Genomic DNA, 27043 nt, shown 5'->3' with positions numbered 1-27043 from the left:
AAGGATTTGACCTTAATTGTCTGCGCAGAAGGTCAAAGTTGAACTTGAAAGAAAATTTCAAGAAACCATATTAAGTAATCAGTAAACTATCTCATATGAAAGGTCATGCAGAATCTGTATGAATCAGTTGTCTATTGTTATCACAGTGATTTGTTAAGATCTGCTCTTTTTGTGCGCAGGGTTACCCATAGGGCCTGATTCATGAATATGACTATTTTTACATTTAGCAGGCTGACATCAGTGTATTGTAATAAAAGCGTGTTGTTATAAAAACGTCATAAAACATCAAAGTTTTAATTTAGGCATTGCTTTTTAGGGGTAGTTATGCTGTCCAAACACTCTTGTATGTAGAGGTTACAGTATATGCAGGGGTAGAGATTTTAAAAGTTCAGAATCGGTGGTACAAGATATTGTTAAATGACAAAACTTGCTTAAAACAGATCACCTTGTTTTTACAAGTTTAACTGTAGCTGTACTAAATTACGCATACAGGAAGAAAACAGATGCTTCCAGTCTGATACAGTTAACCTAAACATAAAGTTTCAAAATCTATTATGAATTTGTTATTATAATAACAATAGTAATAAGTGTCAACACCAGTTTGCTTAATGGTGAGGTTGGTTTCATTCAAAGCAATGGGTAAAAGAAAAGAGTAATTGGTTTGGCATGTCTTCTTCTTATTTTATTTCCGAAGTCACATTCACTAATGTGGGGAAAGTTAATAGATAAGTATGCTGATGAATTCATTCATTCATTCTTGTGTCTGAACCTTTATACTTCTTATTTATAATGTTGGCTGTAATAGCTGTTGTAATTTATTATGAATTTTTTTCACACATGAACATAAGACAAGTTTGGGAGAATCAGATTGGGATAGTATCCACAGTTTTCCTCTCTCATATCCAGCACAAAGCAAGAAAGTCTGGTCTGTTTCAAATGTGGTCACACATTACTGGAAATACTCGGTTTAGGTGAGTGAGCTGCCTGGATACAGCTTTAAAGAGGCAGGACACAGGATGGTGGCTGTGCTGGAGTGTTGTCTCATATCAATACAGACTATGTACTAGTTAGCTGGCAAACCCAGTAATGAGACCCAATAATTTCAGACATTTGCATTTCAGACCCTTGTTGGGTAAATTGACCTGAACTATATTTGTGTCTGTAGGTGTTTGGCTCTCCAGAGTGATGGATGCAGCCAATGCAAATGTGTTTGAGTGCAGTCTTCAAAATAAATAACACAAAATAAACAACCAGGAAAAACGATGATGGCAAAGTTCATATTAAAGAGGTCCAAAATGCCAAAAGTCACATATCAGAAAGTGGTTACAGTGGACTGTGTTTTTTCTTGCTCGGTTTCATTTCACTGCAAAGAAGTTCTTGGTGCATTATGACTTCTCTGTTGCTCTTCTGAGCAAAACCACAAGACGAGCCAACATTAAAAGTTGTTCCAAAATATTTTTTTAACACTGCCCCCTGCTGACAGTGCACATGTAGACGATGCTCTCTGCATGGCACCATTGCCAAAACATGCTAGCACCTGCAGTCTGACAGAGGGTCAGGGCTGCAGTACAGTTGTGAACTGTGCTGTAGTGGTTCTTGCAGATGTAATTACTGAAATATCCAAAAGTAGCTGACGGTGTTACTGAGTAATGCTTTATCTGATGTACAAAGTTAGATGTGGACTTTTAAGCTCAGCTTTGCTTCATACCCAGACTTAATCTTCTTGGTATGGATCTGTTTTGCCTGGATCACTTGTGGTTAACCTGTTGTTGTCTACTAATGCAAGTTACTTCTGCAGGATAATTTTGGATTTGGATAATTAATTTAATTAGTTGAATCAACCTGTGTGTGTTTTAGCATGCTGTAGCTTTATTTTCCCCTCGCATTTTCTTTTTCTTTTTCTTTTCTTTTTTTTTTTTGACAGAGAGCCCTGTCCAGTTTAAAATAAGCTTCTACTTGTTTATGCATATATAGAGTTGTGGAGCTGAGGTCCAGTTCAAAGTGACATCAGTGTGGTGCATTTGTTTTTGTGTGTGTACTTTTGTGTATGGTTGTGTGGGTTTCTCAACACAGTTCTAGTCCATCTGTTCTCACAACCAATCACACAACAACTCATGCAGCTGGAGCTCACACAAACCGGCCGTATGCTGTTCAAGTCAGTGTAGACCAGCTCAAACCGGTTTACACTGGTTATACCTCAGCTGGCTTGAGGGAGGGTGGGGGGATTTATAGGTTTATGAGGTAGAGGAGGGGTATTCTGTTACACCAATTAATTTTAAGTTTCATTTTGTGACTAATATTAGATTTAGAAATTGTGTGGGAAAGTGCTGAACTAATTATTTGTTGGCATCTGATTATAGCAGTAATTCCATTAACAAAACCAGATAAAATGATTAAGTGGAACAGTCGTTGTTTTCTGGCCATGTGATTTAATATGCTAATAAAATGCCAAGAATGATGAGATTGAATCTTCTGCAGACAAGCACTAAATCAATTAGCTTCCATGAATAGGCATGGATGTTCCAGTGTGCCAAGAATTCATAATAACAACAGGAATTCACCTAAAAGAAATTATAAGACAGTCTGCTGAAGGACGGTTATTATTCCCTTTTATTTGAAACAGGACTTTTCTTAGCTTAATAAGCCAGGTCATAAATTGGATATGGGCCTGTCCTTGATGGTGACTGCTGCTTTGGCTTGTTTCCATTTTTTTTTCCTAAATATCAGCCAGTATCACTTGTTTTGCTTAAGACCTGATCTGCAGTCCAGTGTTTGAACGTTTGACTTTCTTTGACCCCAGTCTCTCCTTGTTTTCTCTCTTCTGTCTTTAGTTAATGTCATGCGGTGTTCGGTTTGCCACCAGGACTACAAGCAAAGTGATATTATTGACAACTACTTTGTCAAAGATACTACAGAGGCCACCAGCACATCAGATGAAAAAGCTGCACAGGTATGTAGACATGGTTGGTTTGTTTGTATTTGGACCAGTGCTTGAAGACTTTTGTCTGCTGTTTGGCAAGATCTCAACTGAGGTTGAAATTTTTAATTTCTTTAAAATAATCTCAAAAAGGATCCAGTCCTTTTTGTTGTGAACATATAAAAACTGAAAATTACATCACGCACATACAGTAACACTAACTCAAGTGAGTTGGTAAACATGGATAATATAGACTCATTACACATTACTCATTAATGGGTTGTATCTCAGACCCATATTCAACATGTTATATTTTGCTCATTCTGTGCCACAAGTTCGTCTGAGTAAGAATACATATTCAACAACTAGTTAAAAACTTTCATCTGATTATGCAGAGTTGCCTTTGTTACACCAACTCATTCCTGTTGTCTGCATTTGGATAAACAAAATAACAGAAATAACTCAGTATCGTTCAACCATTTTCACATCCACCACAGGTTCCACTGTCCCATTGCCTATGAATCGTGATTCAAAAGTTATCCATAGGCAGCCATTTGCCACTGCAGCAATAATTTGGGCCAACTAGTTACAGATTTCTTCCTTTTGCAGGTCCCTCCTATCCGACCTATTACCCATGTTGTCACAGTCGCACGTCATGCCCCTCACTGTCCCAAGTACAGTCCTCCTTCACGCACTATACTGGATGCACATATTCAGTTTTTCGTGTATGAAAATGTTCGATCTTTTTCTAAGCTGCAGTTTCTAAACACAGTTGCTCATTGATGTTTATCAATAAATAGTTGGAAATGTCACATAAGTAGCTGTAAACAGTCCTGAGGTGGCTGCCAAGCAACAGTCACACAGATCAAGACGTGCACTGTTTAAGAGTTGCAACTTTAAATCTCCAGGCTAGCATATCCACTTCAGGTTGCTGTCATTTACCAAAATCAGATGAGTTCATCTGATTGCTGTTGTGCAGTAAATGGCATGGCTTTAAAAAATTCTTGTGACTAGAAGGATAGTTAAGGTTCATTCAAGTTGTATACATTGACACTAGGGCTGTTCGATATGACAATATTAAACATCTATTGTTTCATATTATACGCTATTGTTTATTTTGTGGTGTCGCAAAATTCACTGTTTACAGCAATATTTTTTCATCATTTTGATGGTCACTGTAGTGGCTATATTAATTTATCAAAGTTCTCTCTTTCTCTTATATTTAAAATAACCACACTATGGACAGATACGTGACTGTTTTATGCGTCTGTTTTCACAATAAAGCTCATGATCCTGTTGAGATTTTTCCAAATAAACTGAAATGATGACAAAATACAATATTCTCAAACATCAAATTTCAGGACAAATTACCTCAAATAAAAACATGAAGTAACTATAAATGGCACTTATAGTCACCATGAGAATACCAGCATGGCCAGTAATGATGAGGAAGAACCGGGTAGCTCCAAACAGAAGGACCAGTCAAAACAAATCGAGAACCTTATTTCCAAATGAGGGGCTACCTCTGTAGCATGGACATGGTTTGGTAATGAAAAGTCTGACACGGACCAGAAAACTGTACTATGCAAATGATGCCACAAACCGGTCCCCACCACAGACTCAAACACGGCAAACTTCTTCAACCACCTACGAAAGTATCAGTTGAAAGAGCATGGAGAGAGTTTACGAATGAGAAGCAAAAAAGAGCTATCAGGTGGTAAAAAAATAAACCTTAGGCTCAAATGTTAGAACAAGCTTTTCCCCGCAACACGCCGTGTAATAAATTCTCACAAAGAAAATGGCGGCCGTTAGAACTTACGTCTAAAAATATATAGTTTCATGCATCGGTCAAAACACTCAACTCCAGGAACATGACACCCAGCTGAAAACACAAGTCAAGATGCCGAAGATTCACTGAATTTACAGAAAATGTGAAATCTTTATGATATATATCATTATCGGGATAAGAAATGTTTATATGGGGATATGAGATTTTGGTCATATTGCACAGCCCTAATTGACACCTGTTCTTCTGGTTCTAGTTAATGTTCAACCGTCTGTTACCCACTATGGTGATTTTTTTTTTCTTTTCTTTTTTGTTTTTGTTTTTCAAACCAGTTTTTGTGAGACAGTAAACCTGTTCCTGAAGAACTGTGGGCTGCGATGGTACCTTCTAGTATGCTTTTATTTTAAATCCTTTGTGAATGTTCATCTGCTTTAGCACTTATCCAATTTGGGGTTGTAAGTGGGGGAGCTTGAACTTGTCCCAGCTGGCACTGGGTGTGAGGCGGGATTTACCCTAGAGAGGTTATCAGTCTATCACATCACTAATAGAGAGAGATCATTCAATCATCCATGCTCACATTCACACTTGCAACCATTTCAGAATCTCCAGTTAACTTAACACACGTGTTTTTGGACGGTGGCAAGAAATTCGAGGAAAGCCAAGCAGGCACAGGGAGAACATGCAAACTCCACACTGTGACCTGTGACATGATAAAAGCCAAGTAAAAACACCAAGGCTCCTTTCAGAAGCTTTATCTTTAGATGTTAGGGAAGTTGTAAATATCAGCTGGATTTTAAATTTCCCCTACCAGGGTCCAGTTTTTCAAAAGTAATCTGGTAGTATTAATCCAATCAGACAGGATCAAATCCTGAAATCTAGTTCAAAGGAACAACAGGATCATGTAATCAGATAGGATCAGGTGACCCAGCTAATTTTTTTTAATCCATATCAAATCTCTAGTTTGAACAGGATAATGATTATTGTGATCCAGAATATCAAGGATTACCATAATCCCTGATTCAGACTGGATTACAATGGAAAAAATAAACCAAAGTCAAAATCAAAAGGTTGTCAAGAAAGAAAACTAGAACTCTTAAACAGTGTTACAAGACTGTCAAACTGATACATGTCCTTTAAATGCAAAATTTAAAGGACACCTACACAGCCCCCCCCCCCCCCCCCCCCAAAAAAAAAATAATTTTTTTTTTACATAAAATTTCTTTTAGCAATATTACACCATGCTACATGTTGTTCTCCTCAATATTTTCAACTTGTCATGATATAAATACAATAATTCAAAGTAGATGCGTTCAAGTTAAAGTACTTGTAATCTGGGTTTGGTAATATTTAAAAGTCCGTACATGAATCAGAATGATCCTATTTAGTTCTTGTTTAAAACTGGCAAGTGACAAAACTGAGGTGCATTACATGATCTGTGGAAGTGCAAACAGCTTACCAAAACGAGGTAATTTTTATCTGGATTATACCTTTTCAGGTTCTAATTTCACTCCGGCTTTCCATCCTCATGCCGTTAAAAACATATGAAAATGGCATTAGTTCAGTCTCCCAAAACAAGTCTTGAAGAGTCATTTAGATTCTTCAAACAGGAATTTTGCCAGTATCTTAATGTGGAAGACTTAGTTAGTTGTAATCATATTATTTTAATTTTCAGTTATTTGTCAAAACAAATGAGTATCTTTCAGTGATGACACAAAATTGACTACCAGATCATCCTTAAAACTTAAAAATGCAGATTTATGTTGCAGTCAAGAAGCTGAATATTGTTTGAATTCATTGGTTTTCTTTTACTGCTGCAAGTAAAACCACACTCCTGCACCTCGTGACCCACTAAAATGACCCACAACATTTCAGAATTAAATACCCCAACACCTTTTAGAGTTGTGTATAATTCACACTTTTCCAAGATTAAACCTTCACTTATTTTTAATGTTAGTGTTAGAAAAATAAATTGTAAACTATTGTCAGTTTTAACAAGTTACCTACAAAACAGAGTTACTGTGAGAATAATTCTGTATTAATATATCTTTGGTGTATTTGCGCCATAGAGCGAGAATTTGATAGTTCATGCTTTGTCAAAATATGTTTTATAATGGTGGATTATTACTTTTTTTTTTTTTTTTTTTTGGTAGCACAAAATGTTACATTGTCCCAAAAATGGTGTTTAAAAAAAAAAAGAAGACTAGATTATGATGTTGGTATGATATCACCACATTTTGATACTTTGTTTTAGGTGCTAATTGGTGTTGTCTTTCCAAGGTGTGCACAAGTTGTGAGGACAATGCAGGAACTATAGGGTTTTGTGTGGAGTGTGGAGAGTGGCTGTGTAAAACCTGTGTGGAGGCCCACCAGAGGGTGAAAATCACAAAGGACCACAAAATTCGTACAAAGGAGGATGCTGATGCTGCGTCTGGTAAGACTCCGACTCTTACAGTGAAGTTTTGGCTGCTACTTAGTGAGGCTAACATTACAAAAGACTGAACGAGGCAAACAGTAGTTGACATGCAGTGTCTGTGGTAAAGCTAATTGGTTGTTGCCATGGTAATAGTGCTGCAGATCTCATGGATTCGATGGAACCCCTCAGGCTGGAGAGAGGATCCAATCTCTAGTTTTCTTATAGCTTCTCTCTTATTTTCTCTTTCTTTGCAGTCTTGTTTGATCTTCCATTGACTTGTGTTGTTTTGTTTGTTTTTTTTCCTTGTGGTCATTTTCACTCCTTGCCAGTATCACTATTTTCCTGAGTGTTCATGATGTCTTCTTCTGGTGTGTATTTACAGAGTCTGTCAGCACCTCAGAACAGAGGCCCGTTTTTTGCCCCATCCACAAGCAGGAGCCACTGAAGCTTTTCTGTGAGACATGTGACACTTTAACCTGTAGGGACTGCCAGCTGCTGGAGCACAAGGAGCACAGGTAGCTCAGCATGCACATGCCTTTTTCATCTGTCAGCTGCTTGTCTTTCAGCTTTCTTATGTGGTAAAGTGTCTCTATCTTGTGTGACTAATTGCACAGTGTGTTTTTGTTTTTACCCCAATAATCCTAACATTGGGCTACTGCAGTAACCCAGCACACTAAGGTTTAAGAATGATTGCCTACTTTGCTGGCAGCCACTGGTGTCTGGGCATTTTGGACCTCTTTCATATTGACACACCAAATTTAATGTACATACTGCCATGAGGCTTTAAAATGTTTTGTTTACAGGTTAGCAGGTTAGGATTCAGTAGTAATATAATGAGAATATTGTTTTTGTATCAAATTATGCTTATCAGTTTCAATTATTCCAAAGAGAGACTCACCTTTAGGAACATCAACCCTTTTTTCCATTATCTGCACAAAACTAATAAATCGTCTGCCCTCTAATTGAAAGTTGTTTGCAACTTGATGGTATCAAAGTCTATCTAGAACAACCGTTCCCACTCAGCAGCTATCTTAGCAACCCCCCAGGTATTTATCTACACACTTATTTTGAAGCAACTGTGAAAATGAATGAGGAGTGATACTTTTAATGTCAGTGGTCATAAAACAGGACATGAAAACAGGAATAGAATAACTTAATTAATAAATTAATTTTCCCCACAAGGGGAAATCCAAGCATGTGTAGCATGCTCCCCAAAGCTGGTGCCAGGAGTCCAGCGGTCCACCTAAACAAAGGGCTCTTATACTTAAACATATACAGAGTAGGTGTCCCTCCTATACCATAAATCAGTAAGAGAAGGTACGACCTCTCTCATGACCTTAGGATGTGTGTGCATGCCAGAACCCTGTGGAAGGCACACACAGTCTTTGCAGACTACTAAGGATCAGACATCCTATCAATATGCAATTGATTATATAACTCTAAGCATGTATGAGTATATATTTCTAAGCATAAATGACAATCCACAATATAAAACAGTCAGCGTCTCTGGCTTCTTCTGATGAGCTCTGAGCACATGTCTTGCTAATTCACTTTAAGGGTGCAATAAGCCAAGAAGAACGACAAGTAAACATGGTTCATGGTGATTCAACCTGCCATGAACCCTTATTTTGTGCGTGTATGATTTGGTGTTCTTTGAGTACTGTGTCATTTGTTATATTTTTTTTCCTGATGTTATCTTTCAACTCCCAGGTACCAGTTTCTGGAAGAGGCTTTCCAGAACCATAAAAGCATCATTGAGACCACTATGGCCAAATTACAGGAAAAGAAGAACTTTGTCCATTATTCTGTCTCTCAGGTGCAAAGCAGGTGCGACTTTTTCATAACCAGTGCTACCTGTTGACACAGTTGGGGGATGTATATACTTCTGGCTGGTATTTCTATGTAAATCATTTGTGTCCTCTTTTTGCTTACCTTAACCCAGGTTAAAAGAACTTAATGAGACACACAGGAAGGTGGAGCATGAGATCAAAATTGCAGTTTTTACTCTTATAAATGAAATCAACAAAAAGGGCAAGTCTCTGCTGCAGCAGTTGGAGGTAAGAGAATATTAGTGGAAGCTAGTCTGGATCAGAACTTAATAATTTGCTGCAAATTCATAATTGGTTTGGTGGAATGGATTGAAATTACAGCAGCAGTACTTGAACGAATTTATGAGAGCTCAGGCTGTGCCAGGCGACTCACTGTAACAGCGTTGAAACATAGTAATTTCACTGAAATTGCACAGTTAAAGACGTGTGGTTGGCAAAAGGCTTTTCGAGAGTTTTTATGTCTGGAGCCCGGCTCATAGATGCAAGCATTTTGTTAGCGGAACCTTTTTCACATTGTGTTTCTACACTTCATGTATTGTGCCTATTTTCTTATTTTTTTTCTTTGCTATTTTCTGTTAAACTCTACCGCAGTAACCCAGGCAACCTGCAGGGATTGTTAGATTTTAATCTAATCAAATCTAAGGATCTAATCCTTTTCCATGCATGTGCTTTATTTTTGCCTTGAGGGAGATTTGGCTTGATCATGACTTATTCATTCAGCTGGAGTGTTTAGACTCTTTGAGTAGCAATTTCTTAACCAATATAATCTCTCTTTTTGTCTTAGAGTGTGACCAAAGAACGCAGTATGAGGCTTGTGGCTCAGCATAAAGACACTACCCAACTGGCACAACAGATTCATCATGTGCTCAACTTCTGCCACTGGGCCATCACTACTGGCAGCAGCACAGCACTGCTCTACAGCAAGAGGCTGGTATGTTTCTCAAGAGCTCCAGATGATCAGCAGTGGAGATGGTGGAGCTAACTGTATGGCCTGAACAAAGCAGACTTGAAAAAGCATTGGATTTGGCTTTAAGCGGATGCCAAAGCCCCGTACATCCAAAGAATCATACTATATAAAGTGTTTGATCTTCTTTTAATGAATATTTTAGTCACATGACCTAATGATCGTGATCACGTGTGAATTGCAATTAATATAAGGAGGTATGGTAGCTTGTATGTTAGTGTTTTTATTGCCTGTGGTTCTATGTAATGGAGCAATTTAAGAAGAGTATTTTTGTCCCTGTTGTACCCTGCTGGCCAAGCTGTATTGATATAGTTGCAAAATTAATCCCCTTGTATGTGGATGGATGGCTCTGCCATGTGAATTTAACCGCCTACCACAAGATAGCCAGCAAATGTGATAATTGAGATAAATTTGTTGTGGGATTGTTGAGTAATGCTCCCAAAGGGCCTGCTGATAAACATAATATTTGTTGCTTGCTTAGCCAGGCTCTGTAACTGAAGAACATTATTCTCTGTGTGTGCATGAATGCATGCAGATCCTGTATCAGCTACGCCAGCTCTTCAAAGTTAGACTGGAGCCAGCACCCCAGGCCAACGGAGTTGTGCGCTTCTTCTGTGACCCCACCTTCTGGGCCAAAAATGTGGTTAATCTAGGTGAGAGAAATGTATACCCAAATTATACCTCATCAACTACCATGTCAGTGCATTAAGTATTGATTTGTTCTAGTGAATATTTCGTCTAATGTTCTTACAAGCTGTTTATTTCTACGTGACAGACACTGCTCTAAGTAAATAAAGGGATCGTTTATTCCGTGTGCTTCTTTAAATTCAGCTCACTGGCCTCCATCCTCTTGTTTTAGGTAATTTGGTTATTGAGAAACCACCTCCACCTGCACAGCCGCCCGGCGCCGTGATGGTAAGCGGACCACCTATATCCCCAGTTCAAGGTCTCCCCAGCAAACACCCAGGACAGATCAACCTGGCACAACTCAGACTGCAACACATGCAGCAGGCAGCTTATGCACACCAGAAGCAGCAGCACCAACAACAACAGCAGCAACACCAGCAGCAAATACAGCAACAGATGCGCATTGCATCCAGGCAGGCAGGCCCATCCATGGTTCAGCAGCAGGTATGAAATCATTCCCAGCTAAGGGGCCATTTTGGAATAAACTGTAAATCTAGTGTAGCAAAAAATAATGTGTTACTAAACCTCTGTGTCAGCAGTGTGGATGGATGCTGCAATACCTCTTAAATACTTTTATTGGCTTCAAATCTGGCAAAAAACATTTACTTAGACAAAAAAGTTCAGTGAGACTTAATTTAAAAACATGTTTCCTGTTGGGAATAAGTAGAATTCTAGAAGTTTGAGAAGCTGTAGTAGTTGAAGTGTCTCCGTAGAATAAATGATTGAAGTGATTGCCATATGAGCATTAATCATCATCATTGACATGTCTCTGGCGACCATGTTTGCTAGAACAGGAGTCGAATATGTCTGTAAGGTTTGTTTTTGTTTTCCACCAGCCCCCAAGACTCATCAGTATGCAGCAGATACCACGAGGGCCTGGGGGTATGAATGGGGGGCCGGGCCCCCCATTGTACCCTTCCTCACACCATATGCGTCTACCTGGCCCATCGCCGGGTCGAATGCCCACCAGTCAGCCGAGACATAATGGACAGCAGTATCCTACGATGATGCAGCCGCAGCTACAGAGACAGGTCAGTACAAAACACACTCTAGTTTCACTACATGGAAATAGCTGAACAGGTGTAATTTTATTATGTAAGGCACATTTAGATTAATTTATTAAATGTGACTGGTAAACAGCTGTTTGACCAAAAATGCCATTCTTAATACCGTTCGTGTATAGATAGACAGAGCAAGGCTGATATTAAGCAGCCTGATAGCTGACTTAAGAAAGTAGTTTGAACAATATCCAGTATATTATTTGGGGGGGAGCCCCTGCAAGGACATGACAGGAGTGGCATCCAGTGTGCTCTGCTGTTGCAACCTATCTACCAGGTGGTCAGGTCTGCTTGCCTGAGCATCTAATAAATTGGAGTGTGTGTATGTAGTGTAGGAGTGTAAGTAAGAAAGTCTAGTATTAAAGAAATAAAGGCATTTTTGAGGTTAATAATTTTTAATATTCTCAAACATTATTAACCTCACCGTTTTTTCTATAAGACACTATCAGGACTTCCTAAACAATACAATTATGGGTGTTTGTCCAGATTCAACCTTTACCAAAGAAAACATCAGCCCCACCTTTATCAGTCTGAGTTTAGACTGATCTTGATGGGTGTCTTTGTACCTCTGATTCGTTAAGCTAATGGGTTATTGTTGTCACCCTGGCGGGTCTGCCTCATGAACTTCCAAGTTAGTTAATGTGATAACTCCAGAACGAAATGACATATGAGTTTCAAATTGATGCCAAAGGTGTATCTACTAAAAATCTCTGACTAGTTTGAATATCATTGACCTGGGCCTCTAGATCAGCGAGTCACCAAATCTCATGAATGCAATAACTTGAGAACAAGCTGACGTAAGATTTTGAAGTTCATAGAAGTCTGAGGGGTACCACTGGCAACCGCCAGTATTTTTGTAAAAGTCATTGATTCATAGATGGATATTCATTTTAAATTAACAGCCGATGGTGCAGCCGTCTATCTTCACTCTTCTAATAGTAGCATGGTTAAATTACATCATTTAATCAAAGCTGAAGTTCAATTTGCAGTATGTGCAAGAAGAAACTGAATTAGAAAAATGTAACTACCATTTTCATGTAAGAATATAAAATATTAATAATCTAATTACACTGCAATATCCACTGATCACATTACATAGAAATCTCTTCATTTTTATGTCACCCACTAATATAAAAATGGACATAATTTCACAGATGCTACTTCTTTTTTTTTTTATTGTGGGGCAAACAAAAGTTTCTGTAATCTATCAAATTATATGCAAGCCATATAGAAAATAAGGATAATATCTGTGAATGTCAGATTTTTATTTTTATTTTTTGTATAATCATCATTTAACCAGATGAGCCCAAAGAGAGCGGACCACTTTTTCCTTTTCTCTTTTTGAATCCAAATTCACTTCATCCCTTTCTTGCATTCTTACTTCAATGGTTTCAGACACCAGACTTGATATATTGTGTACTTGGCCGATTTGTGATGTGATGACACCTTTTAGTCATGCAGTTAACACTGGAAACAAGATTGAAGTCTCAACAAAGGTTCCTGTGAGGGAAACGGGCTGTTAGATGTGTATTTTCTGCCATCTGCTTTCATGTATGACTGTAACAGAATCACTAAAGCTTATCTGGGTGAATAGTGGCGTTAATTTAAGAAATGTAAACTCTGTAAATGTTAAGGTTTTAGCAAAATTCAAAAGCAAGTGTTGTGTATATATGTGTGCACTATTAAATGTAATATTTATTTTCTTTTTTTGCTAAAATGCATAACGTATTTTATAGAAGCACAAGGAATTCACCTTCAGGAGAAAATTGACATTTATTTTCGTCAATTTTCGTTAATTAAAAGATTATTGTCTCCTAAAAATAAGAAATCTGCTGTTGGATGATGTTGGATATAAAGCCCTACATAAATACTTATTTAGTTGTGAGTAGAGCTGCTGGATTGTGACCAAAATCGTGGTTATTGTGGTCGATGTTAAGACCATGAATAAGTAAGGCAATTATTGAGTCTCTTCTTTGACTTTGGCTTTAAGAGATGCTACTAGTGTAGCATTGTGGTTAGCACTTTGAGTTTTCATGTTCTCCTTGTGTCAATTTGGGTTTCCTCTGCGCACTCATGCTTCCTCCCACATGCATATTAGGTTAATTGGCGATTCTAAATTGCAGTAGGTGTGATGTGAGTAAAAGATCACCTGTCCCTCTGTATTAGCTTGTCACAGACCTGTCCAGCGTGTACCCTGCCTCTCTACCTGCAGCCTCCCTGCAATGAACAATGAGCAATGAACTGCTCTTTAACAGTAGATTTCCTTGAACTGAAAATAAAATTGAATATAAAAATATAAATAATAAAACTCAAAGCCTGTAAATTGAATTCTATATGATGCATGCATTGCAGGGTATAACTGGGTTTTTAGAGAAGGTTGAAAAGCCACTGTTAAAGGAAAGGAACACGTTAGATTTTTAACAGATACACATGTAAAAACCTTTTCTCGTAAATTTAACAGTCTTATTCATTCAGAAAAGCAGCGAAACATTTTTTTTGTCCTGAAATGAATGCAGTTAATTGATTTTTAGAATAATTAAGCCAGGGTTATTATATAAAGTCCATTTAAAACTGTTTGTCATTCAGGTTTTAATTTCAAATTTAGCTGTGCTATTATGGAAAAATGAATTTTTAAATTCAATTTTCTACACACAAATGATAATTAAATTTGATGAAGTATAACATCCAAACACACCATTAATGATTCCTTGAAAAGGAAATCTGAAACTGTTGTTCCAGAGAAGGCTGCAAAGGACTTCCTCAGCTCTGCTTAACACTACCTCTCCAGTGTATCTGTACACATTAATTTTCTTGAATACCATTTACTGTATAAAATACCATTTACAATATAAAAATGTACATTTGCTGCCTGCATGCACGACTAGGTAAGAGAAGCTCCACTATATCCAGCCCCTTTTTCTTTGTGTCCAGATGTCTATAGAATCTGAGATGAGCCACCAAAGGTTTCGTTTCTTACTACAATCAGGGGTTTGGCACTTTTTTCTTACTTTGTCATTAATTTGTCTTGTGCAGCATGTGTGGTCATTCAAATGCATGATGATGCAGCAATGTTGTTTGCACAACAAAGATTTCTTTTTTTCTTATTTAAACCTCAGTGAGTGACCTGCTTCCCTCCTCTCCTCCCTCCTTTTCCTCTATACTTTCCCTTCTCTTTTTCCATGTAGCATTCTAATCCAGGGCATGCAGGACCTTTTCCGGTTGCATCCCTGCATAATGCCAATCCCACGAGTCCCACCAGTGCTAGTATGGCCGGCGCCCACGCACACCGTAGCCCTGTAAACCCTGCCATGGGTCCTATTGAGCTCATCCCATCCGTCACCAATCCCGAGAACCTGCCCTGCGTACCTGAGATCCCTCCCATTCAGGTAAGCACATTTTATTGTTGTTCAGTTTTCAAAATAAAGTTGATTAACAATCAACATTTCTTTACATTACATTTCATTACATTGTTTTTTTTTTTTTAATCAGTATAAATTATATAAAATGTGTTAACTCCATCCATCCATCCATCCATCTTCATCCGCTTTATCCGAGGCCGGGTCGCGGGGGCAGCAGCCTAAGCAAAGAGGCCCAGACCGCTCTCTCCCCAGCCACCTCCTCCAGCTTATCCGGGGGAATACCAAGGCGTTCCCAGGCCAGCCGAGAGATATAATCTCTCCAGCGTGTCCTGGGTCTGCCCCGGGGCCTCCTCCCGGTGGGACATGCCTGGAACACCTCACCCAGGAGGCGCCCAGGGGGCATCCTTGTCAGATGCCCGAACCACCTCAGCTGGCTCCTTTCGATGTGGAGCAGCAGCTGCTCTACTCCGAGCCCCTCCCGGATGGCCGAACTTCTCACCCTATCTCTAAGGGAGAGGCCAGCCACCCTTCGGAGGAAGCTCATTTCTGCCGCTTGTATCCGCGATCTCGTTCTTTCGGTCACTACCCACAGCTCGTGGCCATAGGTGAGGGTAGGGACGTAGATCGACCGGTAAATTGAGAGCTTCGCTTTTACACTCAGCTCTCTCTTCACCACGACGGACCGGTGCAGCATCCGCATTACTGCAGCTGCAGCCCCAATCCGTCTGTTGATCTCCGGCTCCCTTCTCCCATCACTCGTGAACAAGACCCCGAGATACTTGAACTCCTCCACTTGGGGCAGGAACTCATCCCCGACCCGGAGTGGGCACTCCACCCTTTTCCGGCTGAGAACCATGGCCTCAGATTTGGAGGTGCTGATCCTCATTCCCGCTGCTTCACACTCTGCTGCGAACCGTTCCAGTGCGAGCTGGAGGCCCTCACCCGATGAAGCCAACAGAACCACATCATCCGCAAAAATCAGAGATGAGATTCTGAGGCCACCGAAGCGAAAGCCCTCCGCCACTTGGCTGCGCCTAGAAATCCTGTCCATAAAAATTATGAACAGAACCGGAGACAAAGGGCAGCCCTGGCGGAGCCCAGGAACGGGAACGAGTCCGACTTATTGCCGGCAATGCGAACCAAGCTCTTGCAACGGTCGTATAGGGATCGAATGGCCCGTAGCAATGGGCCAGACACCCCATACTCCCGCAACACCTCCCACAGGACACCCCGAGGGACACGGTCGAATGCCTTCTCCAAGCCCACAAAACACATGTAGACTGGTTGGGCAAACTCCCATGCACCCTCGAGTATCCTCGAGAGGATAAAGAGCTGGTCCAGTGTTCCGCGACCAGGACGAAAACCGCATTGTTCCTCCTGTATCCGAGGTTCGACTAACGGACGAACTCTCCTTTCCAGCACCCTGGCATAGACTTTCCCAGGGAGGCTGAGGAGTGTGTGTTAACTCTTTGTTAGGAAATTGTGTATCGCAGCACTAAAAAAAACGCAAATAGTTGCGCAATAAATATTAAAATGTATAAAGTTTGTATATGTTGTTTTCTGGTTGTATAATTGTTAGAGTGAATTGTTAAATGTTGTCATTTTTATGCTTACCATCTCTACATTGTTTTAACTCTGTGATGAAAGGAATTCATTCACCCAGATTCTCGAGGTTCTGGGCGGGGGCTGTAGTGTTTTATCACAGGCACATCCTATCTGGAAGATCTGTTTCTTGTGATGTTGCTTCCTGCTTTTATGACCCTTTTGGTCAGCAGGAGGTATCACACGCACACAGATGTTTACACATACACACGCATAGTGCCTTGTCTTTGTAACCATTTGGGGGTTTTACGTGGGTGGTGCTTTTGCTGTGATGTGTATTGTGTGAACTGTTTTCCCAATAAAAGGCAGCAAGCGGAGGCCATCGTTGGGGTCATTTTGTGGTAGACGCCAACGAGGCCTCCCTTGCAAGTACATCGATCGATCGCTGACTGTTTTGTTTTCTTCATGATGAATAAGTCTCTAAACCAGCGGGGCTTGTGGAAACACAGACCCAACAATAATCACTAGCACTGAAAGATGTTTAATATCTGTGAAGCTTAGATTAAAAAAACTCATAAATTAGATATTTGAAAACATGATGAGCAATGTGTGAATTTGTATAGTTACATAAAATGTGTCATGTGACCAGGAATGGTAAAGTTAGTTGCGATTACATGTGTCTGTAGCTGGTGGTGTTTACCTTGGTTGGATATCACTATTTCATTATTTGTTTATTTTTATTTTTGGCCTCTTCACTAACTTTTCTCTATCGCTATACTTTTTTTGTAGTTGGAGGATGCAGGTACCAACTACCTTGGAGACCTTATGTATCGCGGGATCACAGCCAGCAAGCTTCAGCTGGGTTCAGTGGACATGAACCCCTCACCCGGACTATCCACACACTCTCCTGGATCTTCAGGTATCCGCATGTCTTTTTAAAATATCATTTAATGTTTTATTTGTAACGTTGTTGCAGTTTTAAATCACATACAGTCTATGGGATATTCGGGCGGCATTAATAGCTTTGGATTTTTAGCCCTTGATCTAAATGACACTGATTTTTTTTTTTCTTCTTCTTCTTTCTTTTCTTTCCCTGCTTAAGTGCTGTGAGAAAGAGAAAGAGGTGATCATGGATGTTTTGTTCCTTGTTTCATTTATGTCTGCAGGTGTGTCTAATTCCCATACGCCAGCACGGCCTTCCAGCAACTCCAGCACAGGCAGCAGGGGCAGGTAAGACAACATAAGTCAAAATTTTATTAGCAAGGAGAAAGGATTTACAAGTGTTTCCATGACCTTTAGCATAGTGTTGGGTCCATAATAATGTAAAATTTTTCATTTATATCATTTACATCTGTAGCGATAATATAATCATATAAGATCTACAATATGAATATATTGTGGTATTATTTTAATATTGAAAGAACTGTGTGGGAAAATGCTTTTTATATGTGCAGTAATCAGCTCAAAAGTAATTGGACTAATCGACACTAAACCGGTCCAGCTTAGGTACAAAAAGGGGTCGTTTAGATTAAGATTGAATCCTGATGCTGTGAGGAGCTTAAGTAAAAATCTGCTGTGGATGTATTGACTATTGTTTCTGTTTTATGGCAACATCATTCACTCAGGAGAAAATGTCCTGATAAATGGGTGTGATAAATTGCTTTGTAAAGAAAATGACTGAACAGAACAGTCAACAATGCTTGATGAGTTGTTGTTTGTACAAAGATGTGAAGTAGAATTGTGGATTTTGGCTGATGCAATAAAAAAGCAACCTCTGTAAAAATGATGGACAAAGAAAACTGTGGAGGATAAATAGCAACTACTCTTTGTACCATCTCATCTTTCAAGATAAGCGGTGTTTCTGTTATAGTTTGGGCAATCAGTGGAAATGCTCGCACACTGATGATTTTAGTGCCGATGGAGGCAACAGGATGAATGCACAGGATGAGTGTACAGGAGTCTGCTGTGTGCTGAGATTCAGACAAATGTATTAAAACTAATTGAAGGACTCTTTAGCATCTTTGAAATGCTGACAACACAACCACATTAAAACAAATACATCTTACTGGCTGATTTAGTCACCTGTTGAAAGTCTGAGCTGCACTCAACTTGATATAAGATGATGCTCCTATCAGAGCATCACCAGAAAACAAATAGTGTCTCCTCTGTAGATCCAGGATTTCAGGAAGTCTTTGCTTCTCCTAGGCAAGATGTATTAAAGGTGCTCTATTTCACAGTGTTTTCACTGTTAAATGTGATGTTAAATTTGGCAACTGTAATTTTAATCTTTGCTATGTTATTTACATCTTAACATGAGAACTGTATGTGGTCTGGAACGGGAGTCAGACAACTTTGCATTTTCCTTCTTGTATCTCCATTCTTCTGATTCAGAAATCGTGCGTTTTTGTTCTGCATTTATTAATAGAAAGGTTTGTTTGGACAGAGAAAATAAGAGTGCAGAACAAATAAAAGTTATTTCAAATGAAATAACCCTCTCTAGCCTATCTATTTAAAAATAATGCTTTACAAAAACGACTGGGTCAGAACAAAATTCATGTTCTTTTCCAGTTATGCAGGTTTATTCATAATAAGTCAATTATATATAAATGAGGAAGCATGATAAAATTTGGTTTGTTTTTATCTGTTTCAGCTGTAGTTCTGCAGGAAGGGGAGGGCCAGGAGGTGGAGCAGCAGTGGAGCAGGTGACGGTGAAGCAGGAGCCTGGTACAGATGACAGCTATAGCTGTCCAGCTTCTTCTCTGAAGACAGAGCGGGGGAAAGATGCTGGAAGGAGTGCCTGCATGGTATGATATATACAGTTGTAATGTGATAATATCATATTGCAGTACAGCACTGCAAATTCAACAGAAAAGTGATATGATAACACTGTTGACAAAGCTGTATTTAGTTAGAGTAGTGTCTTTATTTTGTCAAATATTGTCGTTTTGCATTAAAACACTGCTTTGTGTGTGCTTTTCCCCTGAAGATGAGCAGTCCAGAGAACAGCCCCCATCCTGTAGTGGGAGCTGTATCTGCAGGCCAAGACGCTCTCAAGGCTCTAGGCGAGCGCATCAAAACGGAACCTCAGTCTGAGACACCTTGTTCTGGACTCAATGACTCCAGTACAGCCGCGTCATCTTCTTCCACAACCACAATGACCTCCACTACCTCGTCAGCCACAGAGAGCAGCAGCACCACGACAGTCGCTCCACTCACTAATGGAAACTCAAATAAGGGGGGAGAAACCAAAAGGAGTGAGGCTTCTACTGGAACCGGGAATGTTGAAGGGAAAGAGGATGACCCAAATGAAGACTGGTGTGCTGTTTGTATCAATGGCGGTGATCTGCTATGCTGTGACCGGTGCCCCAAAGTGTTTCACATGAAATGCCATGTACCCACCATAAAAATATTTCCAAAGTAAGTGATTACAATGGAGTTTTATTTTATTTTATTGATTGGACGTCCCCTAAAAAAAGATTACAGATCTCCCAAATGCTTTAGATTAAAATCTTATTTTTACAAGGTCACTCTGTGAAACATAGATGCAATAAAACTTCAAAAGCACAATAAATTAAAATAAAAAGTAGTTGGGTGGATTTCAGGAAGTCACAGATGCAACAGAAAAAAGAAAGACATTAGTAATATAATAGCCGAATAATAGTCACAGGCTGTGATACCAGCAGACGCGTTGATCTCTTTAAACCCCCAAACACACTTCCATGCGATTCTGAATGTGCTGTGTGTTATTTGTGTGTCACAGGGGCGACTTTCTCTGCACGTTTTGTCGGAGTATAACCAACCCTGAAATAGAGTACTGTGATGATAGCAGGAAGGGCAAAGGAGAGCCGGGCCTGAGTGCTGAGGACCAAAGGGTCAGTAAAACAACCACAGTAATCCACATTGATGTGACTGATACAAGGCAACTAATTCTCTCTTCTTACGTCCTCAGAAATGTGAACGCCTCCTGCTGTACATCTTCTGTCATGAGCTCAGCGTGGGCTTTAGGGAACCTGTTCCTAGCTCTGTAAGTAGCACTGTGTCAGCTGTGCTGCACCACCATTGCTGCTGTGAAGATTCTACTTCCTTGTGTTGTTAGCAAAATTTAATTGTTCCTCATTTCGTGTGTTGTTTGACATTAACTCCTGTATTTTCTGTTTTTCTTCCAAAATTAATAAATGTCCGATTATATGGGCTCAAAATGTGGTCATAAATATTTTGTACTTGTAAATCGGTTTTGTACTTGTAAAAAAGATTTGTATGTGAAAAAAAAATTTGTGCGTGTGTAAAAAAGATTTGTGTGTGTGTAAAAAAGATTTGTGTGTGGACTTAGCCAAAAAAAACCCTGCAAGTTACAACTACGAATTTTGACCCTATTTTTCTTCCTTTCATCTGATTGGTGAATGTCATGTCAATCACAAATGTAACAATCCAATCAGAGAACAGATGGGTTTGGCTGTCGGAGGGGCGCTTTTTTTGAACTGCAGGTCTTTGAAGGGAATAAATGCCCTTTTACATGCCAACCCAGCGTTTTCCTTCATCACCACGAAGGAAAAAAGTGTGGTCGTCCGAGTTTGGTGATTTTTGTGTCACAGGACTACGTGTTTAATACAGGGACTTCCACAGCCTTTTCAACAACGCTGCGGACCGCGGGGTGGGGGCGGGCAGCGTTTTGGAAATGACAGTCTTCATTACAAAGCTTTCTTCGTTATGAATTAGCATACATGTTTTTATTGAACATTTAAAGAACTAGCAAAAAAACACCACAAACTATTGTAGTTCACATAAAGTCAGAGATAAAAACGACAAGGAGCAGGTGCATCTAGCACAGGTAGAGCTGCTGCAAAAACTCACAGAGCTCAGCAGCCAGCAGCAAATTCTGGATCCTTTGCCTTTAGTTAGCAGTTAGCATTAGCAGCACATCCTGCGTCCGATGTGAAAGGACTTTTATGCTGCGCGCTGTGACTCACAGCAATGGTCCCGGGTCAGCCCTGGCGTTGTGTTAAACTAATCCTAAAGTAATAATGTATTTCTAACCACTGATATACCACAACTTTTTCCTTTCAACAGCTGCTGAAAGTAAGGGGACCTAACTGCTATCGGATATTTATATAGAGATTACCCTTCAAGGACCTGCAGTTCAAAAAAGTGCCCCTCCAACAGCCGAACCCATCTGTTCTCTGATTGGATTGTTTAATTTGTGATTGACATGACATTGACCAATCAGCTTAAAGGAAGAAAAATAGGGTCAAAATTCGTAGTTGTAACTTGCAGGGGGTTTTTTTGGGCTAAGTCCACACACAAATCTTTTTTTACACATACAAGTCTTTTTTACGCACACAAATCTTTTTTACGCACGCACAAATCTTTTTTACGCACGCACAAATCTTTTTTACGCACGCACAAATTTTTTTTACAAATACAAATCTTTATTTACGCACGCACAATTTTTTTTTTTTTTTTTTTTTTTTTTTTTTTTTACACATACAAATCTTTTTTACAAGTACAAAACCGATTTACAAGTACAAAATATTTATGACCACATTTTGAGCCCATACGATTACTGTAGAACTGACGGTAGCTTGTGGTCTCAGTGGATACACTTACCCCACTTTTTTGCTTAAAATTTTTTTTTCTTACAATTTTTTTCTGATGTATTGAAAAATTTCTGTTCTTGTCAGGCTCTTATTACCACATATAGAACCACCTTTTATATTTTTAACTGATTCTTCGGGAGGGATCTTCCTGTGTTCTGGTGGTTTGCAGCACATGCCAATGTGACCACAGCATTTATATGTCCCAGCCACCTGCCTTTTGCAGGTCTTCCTCTTTGTTTTCGCCTCACATTTCTTACCTGTCCTTACTGTCAAGCTGCAAATACAGGCAGAAATGCTGAAAGAAAAAGTTTAACATTTTTAAAAGTGAAGTGGTATTTTGATTTTCATGGCCAGAGGCCATCTAAAAACTGAGGTTGTCCTCTCATTGCTCTTTCTTGTCCTTAGAATTTTAGAAATTTAGAAGTTACGACACTAGGTCCAAAGGGTAGGATCTCCTGCGACAGATATCAAAATCCACACAAGTTTGTGTAAAGTAATGTATTTGTACCGTATTATTTCACATGTTCTTTGGCATGTATTCGGTATAAGTTACTCAAACATGCTGTGCTAATAATGGGTTTCATTTTGCTGTATGCCCATTTATATTGGACTGCACTATAGCATGGCTGCAATTTACTGCTACCACAGTTGTGGGTTATGACAGTGTTTAAATGCATCTTTGTTTCTAAACGTCTGATCTGCTGTTGGGGTTTGGGGAAATCTCTAAATTCTAAAATCTTTACAATCTAAAAACGTTGTTTACGTCTCACCAAAAGAAAAATATTTGGAGTCATGTGAAATAATTTGAGATGTTATCTGACCTGCTTTTTTAGGTACCCAACTATTACAAGATAATCAAGCAGCCCATGGACCTAAAGAAGGTGAAGAAGAAGCTGCAGCTGCGGAATTCCCAGTACTACCAGTCTGTCCAGGAGTTTGTGTCCAATATGCGCCTGGTCTTCAAAAACTGTGCGAAATACAACGAGGTGAGCAGCATGAGTCTTGAGACTGCTTCAGGGAATGGCATCTGCTTGTGTGTGCATGCAGACGTGGGTTAGACTGATATGGTTTGATATTTGAATTGCCTGCCGATTCAAAAAATTGAATTATTTGACCATTTTCATGGTCAAACAATAAAAGGCAAACCGTCATATTTGTCTAACCTGATTATGAACACTGCCTGGTATTTCGAGGGGAAATTGGGTGTTTAGGTAGAGTGTGTTCAGTTTCGTACACTAACACTGGCTGTTGAAGGATGGAGTGAGTGTCACTGTGCTCTTTTTACACTGGCTGCAAGAACACCGTGTGACTGTTAACACCGTCTGCGTTATAATGAAACCCCACATTTTTGTTTTTTAATGGATGGCTGTGATTACCTGTTTATTTTTAATACAGTTCACATAATGTTCATCTACATTCTCCTTAGGAGAAATAATGCATTTTTACACATGGATGTATTTATTTTTGTTGTTTCGTGGCACTGAAATGCTGGTGGTTTATCAGGAAGTCTGGACTACAGTTCTGGCTAATATTGACTGTGAACACTGAGCCTTGTAGCATGGCTTCACTATATAGATGCAGTGTAATATAATGTGACTGAAATTAACAGCAAGTATGGTTCTCATCTGTGAAGGATGTTGGTCAAAACATCATGTGATTAGCTGGAATGTAATACTTTCTGGTTTTCAGTGAGAGTTGCCAAATATCAGTGAGTCATTCCAGTGATTATGATAGTCGCAAAATATAAAGTTAGGTCATTCATTTATAGTTTATCGTTTTTGGCATTTTTTTTTGTCTTCATTTGGATAGAAGTGAGTATAGCTGGGAAACGGGGAGAGTCAGGAAAGAGGAAAATGGTAAAGGTGTGACCAGCTAGGAATTCACTGCTGCTTGATGGCATATGTGCCCATGTTAAATGCTGTGGTCGCTTCCAAAGATACATTTATTACATACCAGTGGTTGAGACATCAGAGATGCGCTTCTGTTAGAGAAAGAACACCAGTTTAAAAAATGTATGGGATGCTGTGTAACAAAAAAACCAAAACAAAATGCATTTATTTGTAAATCTCATAAACCCATGTTTCATTCACAATGGAACATAGAAAACATAAAATGTTTAAACTGGGACTTATTTTCTCATTTTCAATTTGGTGTCAGCAACAGGTCTCAAAACAGCTTGGATGGGGCCAATAAAGGTCTGGAAGAGAAAGTGGTACTAAAAATGGTGATGACATTGAAATTGACACATATGGAAAAAAAAATCATATGAACGTGATCCAGAAACTCTGTCTCCTCAGGGCCAACGCTCATTTAAAATGGAGTGAGACAAAGTGGAAATGAAAATGACAATGAAATTCGAGAACTGTTGAGCAGGCTACAGTCCTCCATGAGATAAGAATGGGACTGCTTATTCCTCTCCCATTCCTCTCCCCAACATCCAGCAGCAGCTCTCCTCAGTTCTCATATGTTTGCAGATTATTGTTGAAACACGAGGGGATGCTAGACAGTGGTAAACATGGTCCTGTCCTAACTTTCTTTTTTTCTTTTTTCTTTTTAAAAAAAAAAGATGTGTTGCTACCATCAAATTCAAATTGAGCTAATATTGTTTTGTGGAACAGTAAAATGCCTCAGTTTGAACATTTGATGTTTTCTGTGTTTCACTGTTTGTGTTTATGAGATTTACAAATAACTCTCATTGCATTCTGTACGATTTACATTTTAATGTAAACTTACATTGAAATTGGGGCTTTAAAACAAGAAATGTGACTGTTGTTGATACAGGAAAAAAGATGCCAGAGAGCTAAACTTGTATTCACTAAAGTTATCACTAGCTGCGTGTGGCTTCCTGTATCCTGTGCGATCTTTACCTGCTGTTAATTTCTGCAGTAATGGGGATACGCACTTTTGTATTCGAGCACAGAAGGCCCGAACAGATTTCTGATCTGTTATTATGTTACCTGCCTATGCTGTGAACTCTTTTCTTTCCCCCTGCTGCTTCACTGTCTTTGTTGTAATGTTATTGCCCCTTTTTAGATGTCTCGAATAATCCAGGTTTATGATGAGGAGAAACAGATTAATACACAGGTAAGCAGTTTCAAATGGAGTGCAGATCTCCTGCCCCCTCCCACTGAGGCTCCAAGAAAAGTTGTACCCCTTTATTAAAGAGAAGAGAATTTCCTTAGATGATGTATGAAGATTAAAGTGTCATTTTGACTGCGCACTGTTTAGAAAAGTATGTCAGATGAGAGGGTGTTTGGAGAATCAAAATAAATCTGTTTAAAAGTGTTTCTGTTTGACTGTTGATGGCTTTAAGTCTGTTTAGTTTTATCGTGTAAGCCATAGAGCATCCAGTGCCTATCTACTACTTTTTTTTTATTGTTTGTTTGTTTGTTTGGAAAGGGTGGAGGCTGTTACATTTCAGCTTTTTTGTTTCTATTTGACATGCACGTGTGTGCCTTGTGCATATAGTGAGCGTCTGAGGATTTCAACAACCTTTAAATAGTCAGATACTATATTTGACCCTACTGGCTGATTAGATCACTAAAACTTTGCAACTTCCATTTATTGTGGAAATGCTTCAGGGAGCCACAGTGGGACAGGGAGGCAGGAAATCCTTGCTCTGTACATCAAGGTTGAGCCGGGGTTACCCCGCCATCAGAAGTCTTAACCAGATCTAATTTGTCTCCTCATTCTCCTCTTCCCCTTCCCGCTTCAACCTATTCATTCTTTCTGCCCAATGGCATTCTCACACAATCTTCCTTCATGTCACTCCTTTTCCCACCTCCTCCTCTTCCTCCTCTGACAGGTGGGATCAGAGATGGCGATATCCGGCAAGGCAGTGAGCCTGTACTTTGAGGAGAAGTTGCAGGAGATCTTCCCAGGCCAAAGCTTTCCTGAAACAGCTGAACCCGAATCTCCGCAAGAAAAAGAAAAGGAGGACGACAATACAGACGACTCCGAGGACGACTTCATACAGCCCCGACGCAAACGGTTGAAAACGGATGAGAAAGTGGTCCACATCAAGTGAGACCCTCATCACGAAGGAAATGAGAGAAGTGAAAAACTGCCTTCCTCATATCCCACACTTCTCTTTGGAGAAAGGAAACACAAAAAACAGATGAGAGATTCTGTAAAAGAAGCTTGGTTTATTTCATCCTTGGCTTTTGAAAGAATTACTCTCAACTACACTAGACATCTGCTTTTCTGAGAACTCTTTACGGACTGAAAGATGGAGGAGCTGCATTCCCTTATTATTTCATGGACATTCAGATTCGCTTGGAAAGATTTTGAAGTAGAACTTGTTTTGCAGTAGTTAGGAAAATGTTGTTTCTTTTCTATCATCCGTTTTCATATGTAGATTTGTTGTGACAATTGCTTTATAAAAACAAAGAAACCCCCTGTTCTGTTTAATGTATTAAATATATACTTTGACAAGAAGCCTACCAAGTATTTGTATGACTTTGTGGAAACGTTGTGTAAATAAGAGAATCTAGCTCACTGAAGGTGTTCCTGCCGTATTAATGTTTGGGTGCGTCATCAATAAAACCTGTTCTTGAAATATAACAAAGAGAATGTGTTGTGTGGAATAGATTTGAGGTTATCAGAGTTTGCTGTATTGTCATTATGATGACGGATAATTCTAGTTTAGATCTGTTATGGGTTGGATTTCAGGATATTCCTTTGTCCAGAATGGTGCCGCTCACAGCAGTCACAGCTACATTTCTTTATAGAAAGCCTCCAGTCCAGTTACACACCTGTCACAAGGAAAGCCTGATGTTTACCGGCAACAATAGCGACTATACAGACAATATTTGATACATTTGTAACATCAGCAGTCAATAATTTACTCTGGCACATCATCAGGCTTACTAAAGCTGCAGGCTCATTAACTAAA

The 27043-nt window shown here is 39.4% G+C and overlaps 1 protein-coding gene across 3 annotated transcripts in view; it reads left to right on the top strand.

The window, feature by feature from the left end:
- trim33 (tripartite motif containing 33) overlaps window positions 1-26706 on the top strand; it is a 31732-nt gene extending 5026 nt beyond the window's left edge. The window contains exons 2-21 of one of the 3 annotated variants that reach the window (XM_086276674.1): window positions 2832-2950; window positions 6981-7134; window positions 7499-7631; window positions 8827-8943; window positions 9059-9173; window positions 9730-9876; window positions 10445-10562; window positions 10769-11040; window positions 11433-11627; window positions 14586-14642; window positions 14840-15040; window positions 17345-17474; window positions 17722-17785; window positions 19206-19359; window positions 19542-19972; window positions 20316-20427; window positions 20505-20579; window positions 22983-23135; window positions 25183-25233; window positions 25955-26706. In XM_086276674.1, the coding sequence (XP_086132800.1) occupies window positions 2832-2950; window positions 6981-7134; window positions 7499-7631; window positions 8827-8943; window positions 9059-9173; window positions 9730-9876; window positions 10445-10562; window positions 10769-11040; window positions 11433-11627; window positions 14586-14642; window positions 14840-15040; window positions 17345-17474; window positions 17722-17785; window positions 19206-19359; window positions 19542-19972; window positions 20316-20427; window positions 20505-20579; window positions 22983-23135; window positions 25183-25233; window positions 25955-26176 (3020 nt within the window). In that variant the 3' untranslated portion in view covers window positions 26177-26706. The remainder of the gene's footprint in view (window positions 1-2831; window positions 2951-6980; window positions 7135-7498; window positions 7632-8826; window positions 8944-9058; window positions 9174-9729; window positions 9877-10444; window positions 10563-10768; window positions 11041-11432; window positions 11628-14585; window positions 14643-14839; window positions 15041-17344; window positions 17475-17721; window positions 17786-19205; window positions 19360-19541; window positions 19973-20315; window positions 20428-20504; window positions 20580-22982; window positions 23136-25182; window positions 25234-25954) is intronic. The other 2 variants (XM_086276676.1, XM_086276675.1) reach the window with 2 other exon arrangements.
- The last annotated feature ends 337 nt before the right edge of the window (window positions 26707-27043 follow it).

This window comes from Aulonocara sp. 'chitande type north' Nkhata Bay, linkage group LG20 (assembly GCF_057382095.1).
Source record: "Aulonocara sp. 'chitande type north' Nkhata Bay isolate Kocher_YH1m ecotype deep benthic linkage group LG20, A_spYH_male_GT1.1, whole genome shotgun sequence".
NCBI classification, from domain to species: Eukaryota; Metazoa; Chordata; class Actinopteri; order Cichliformes; family Cichlidae; genus Aulonocara; species Aulonocara sp. 'chitande type north' Nkhata Bay.
The sequence above is the reverse complement of the archived record's forward strand: the minus strand, read 5'-3'. Positions and strand labels throughout refer to the sequence as shown.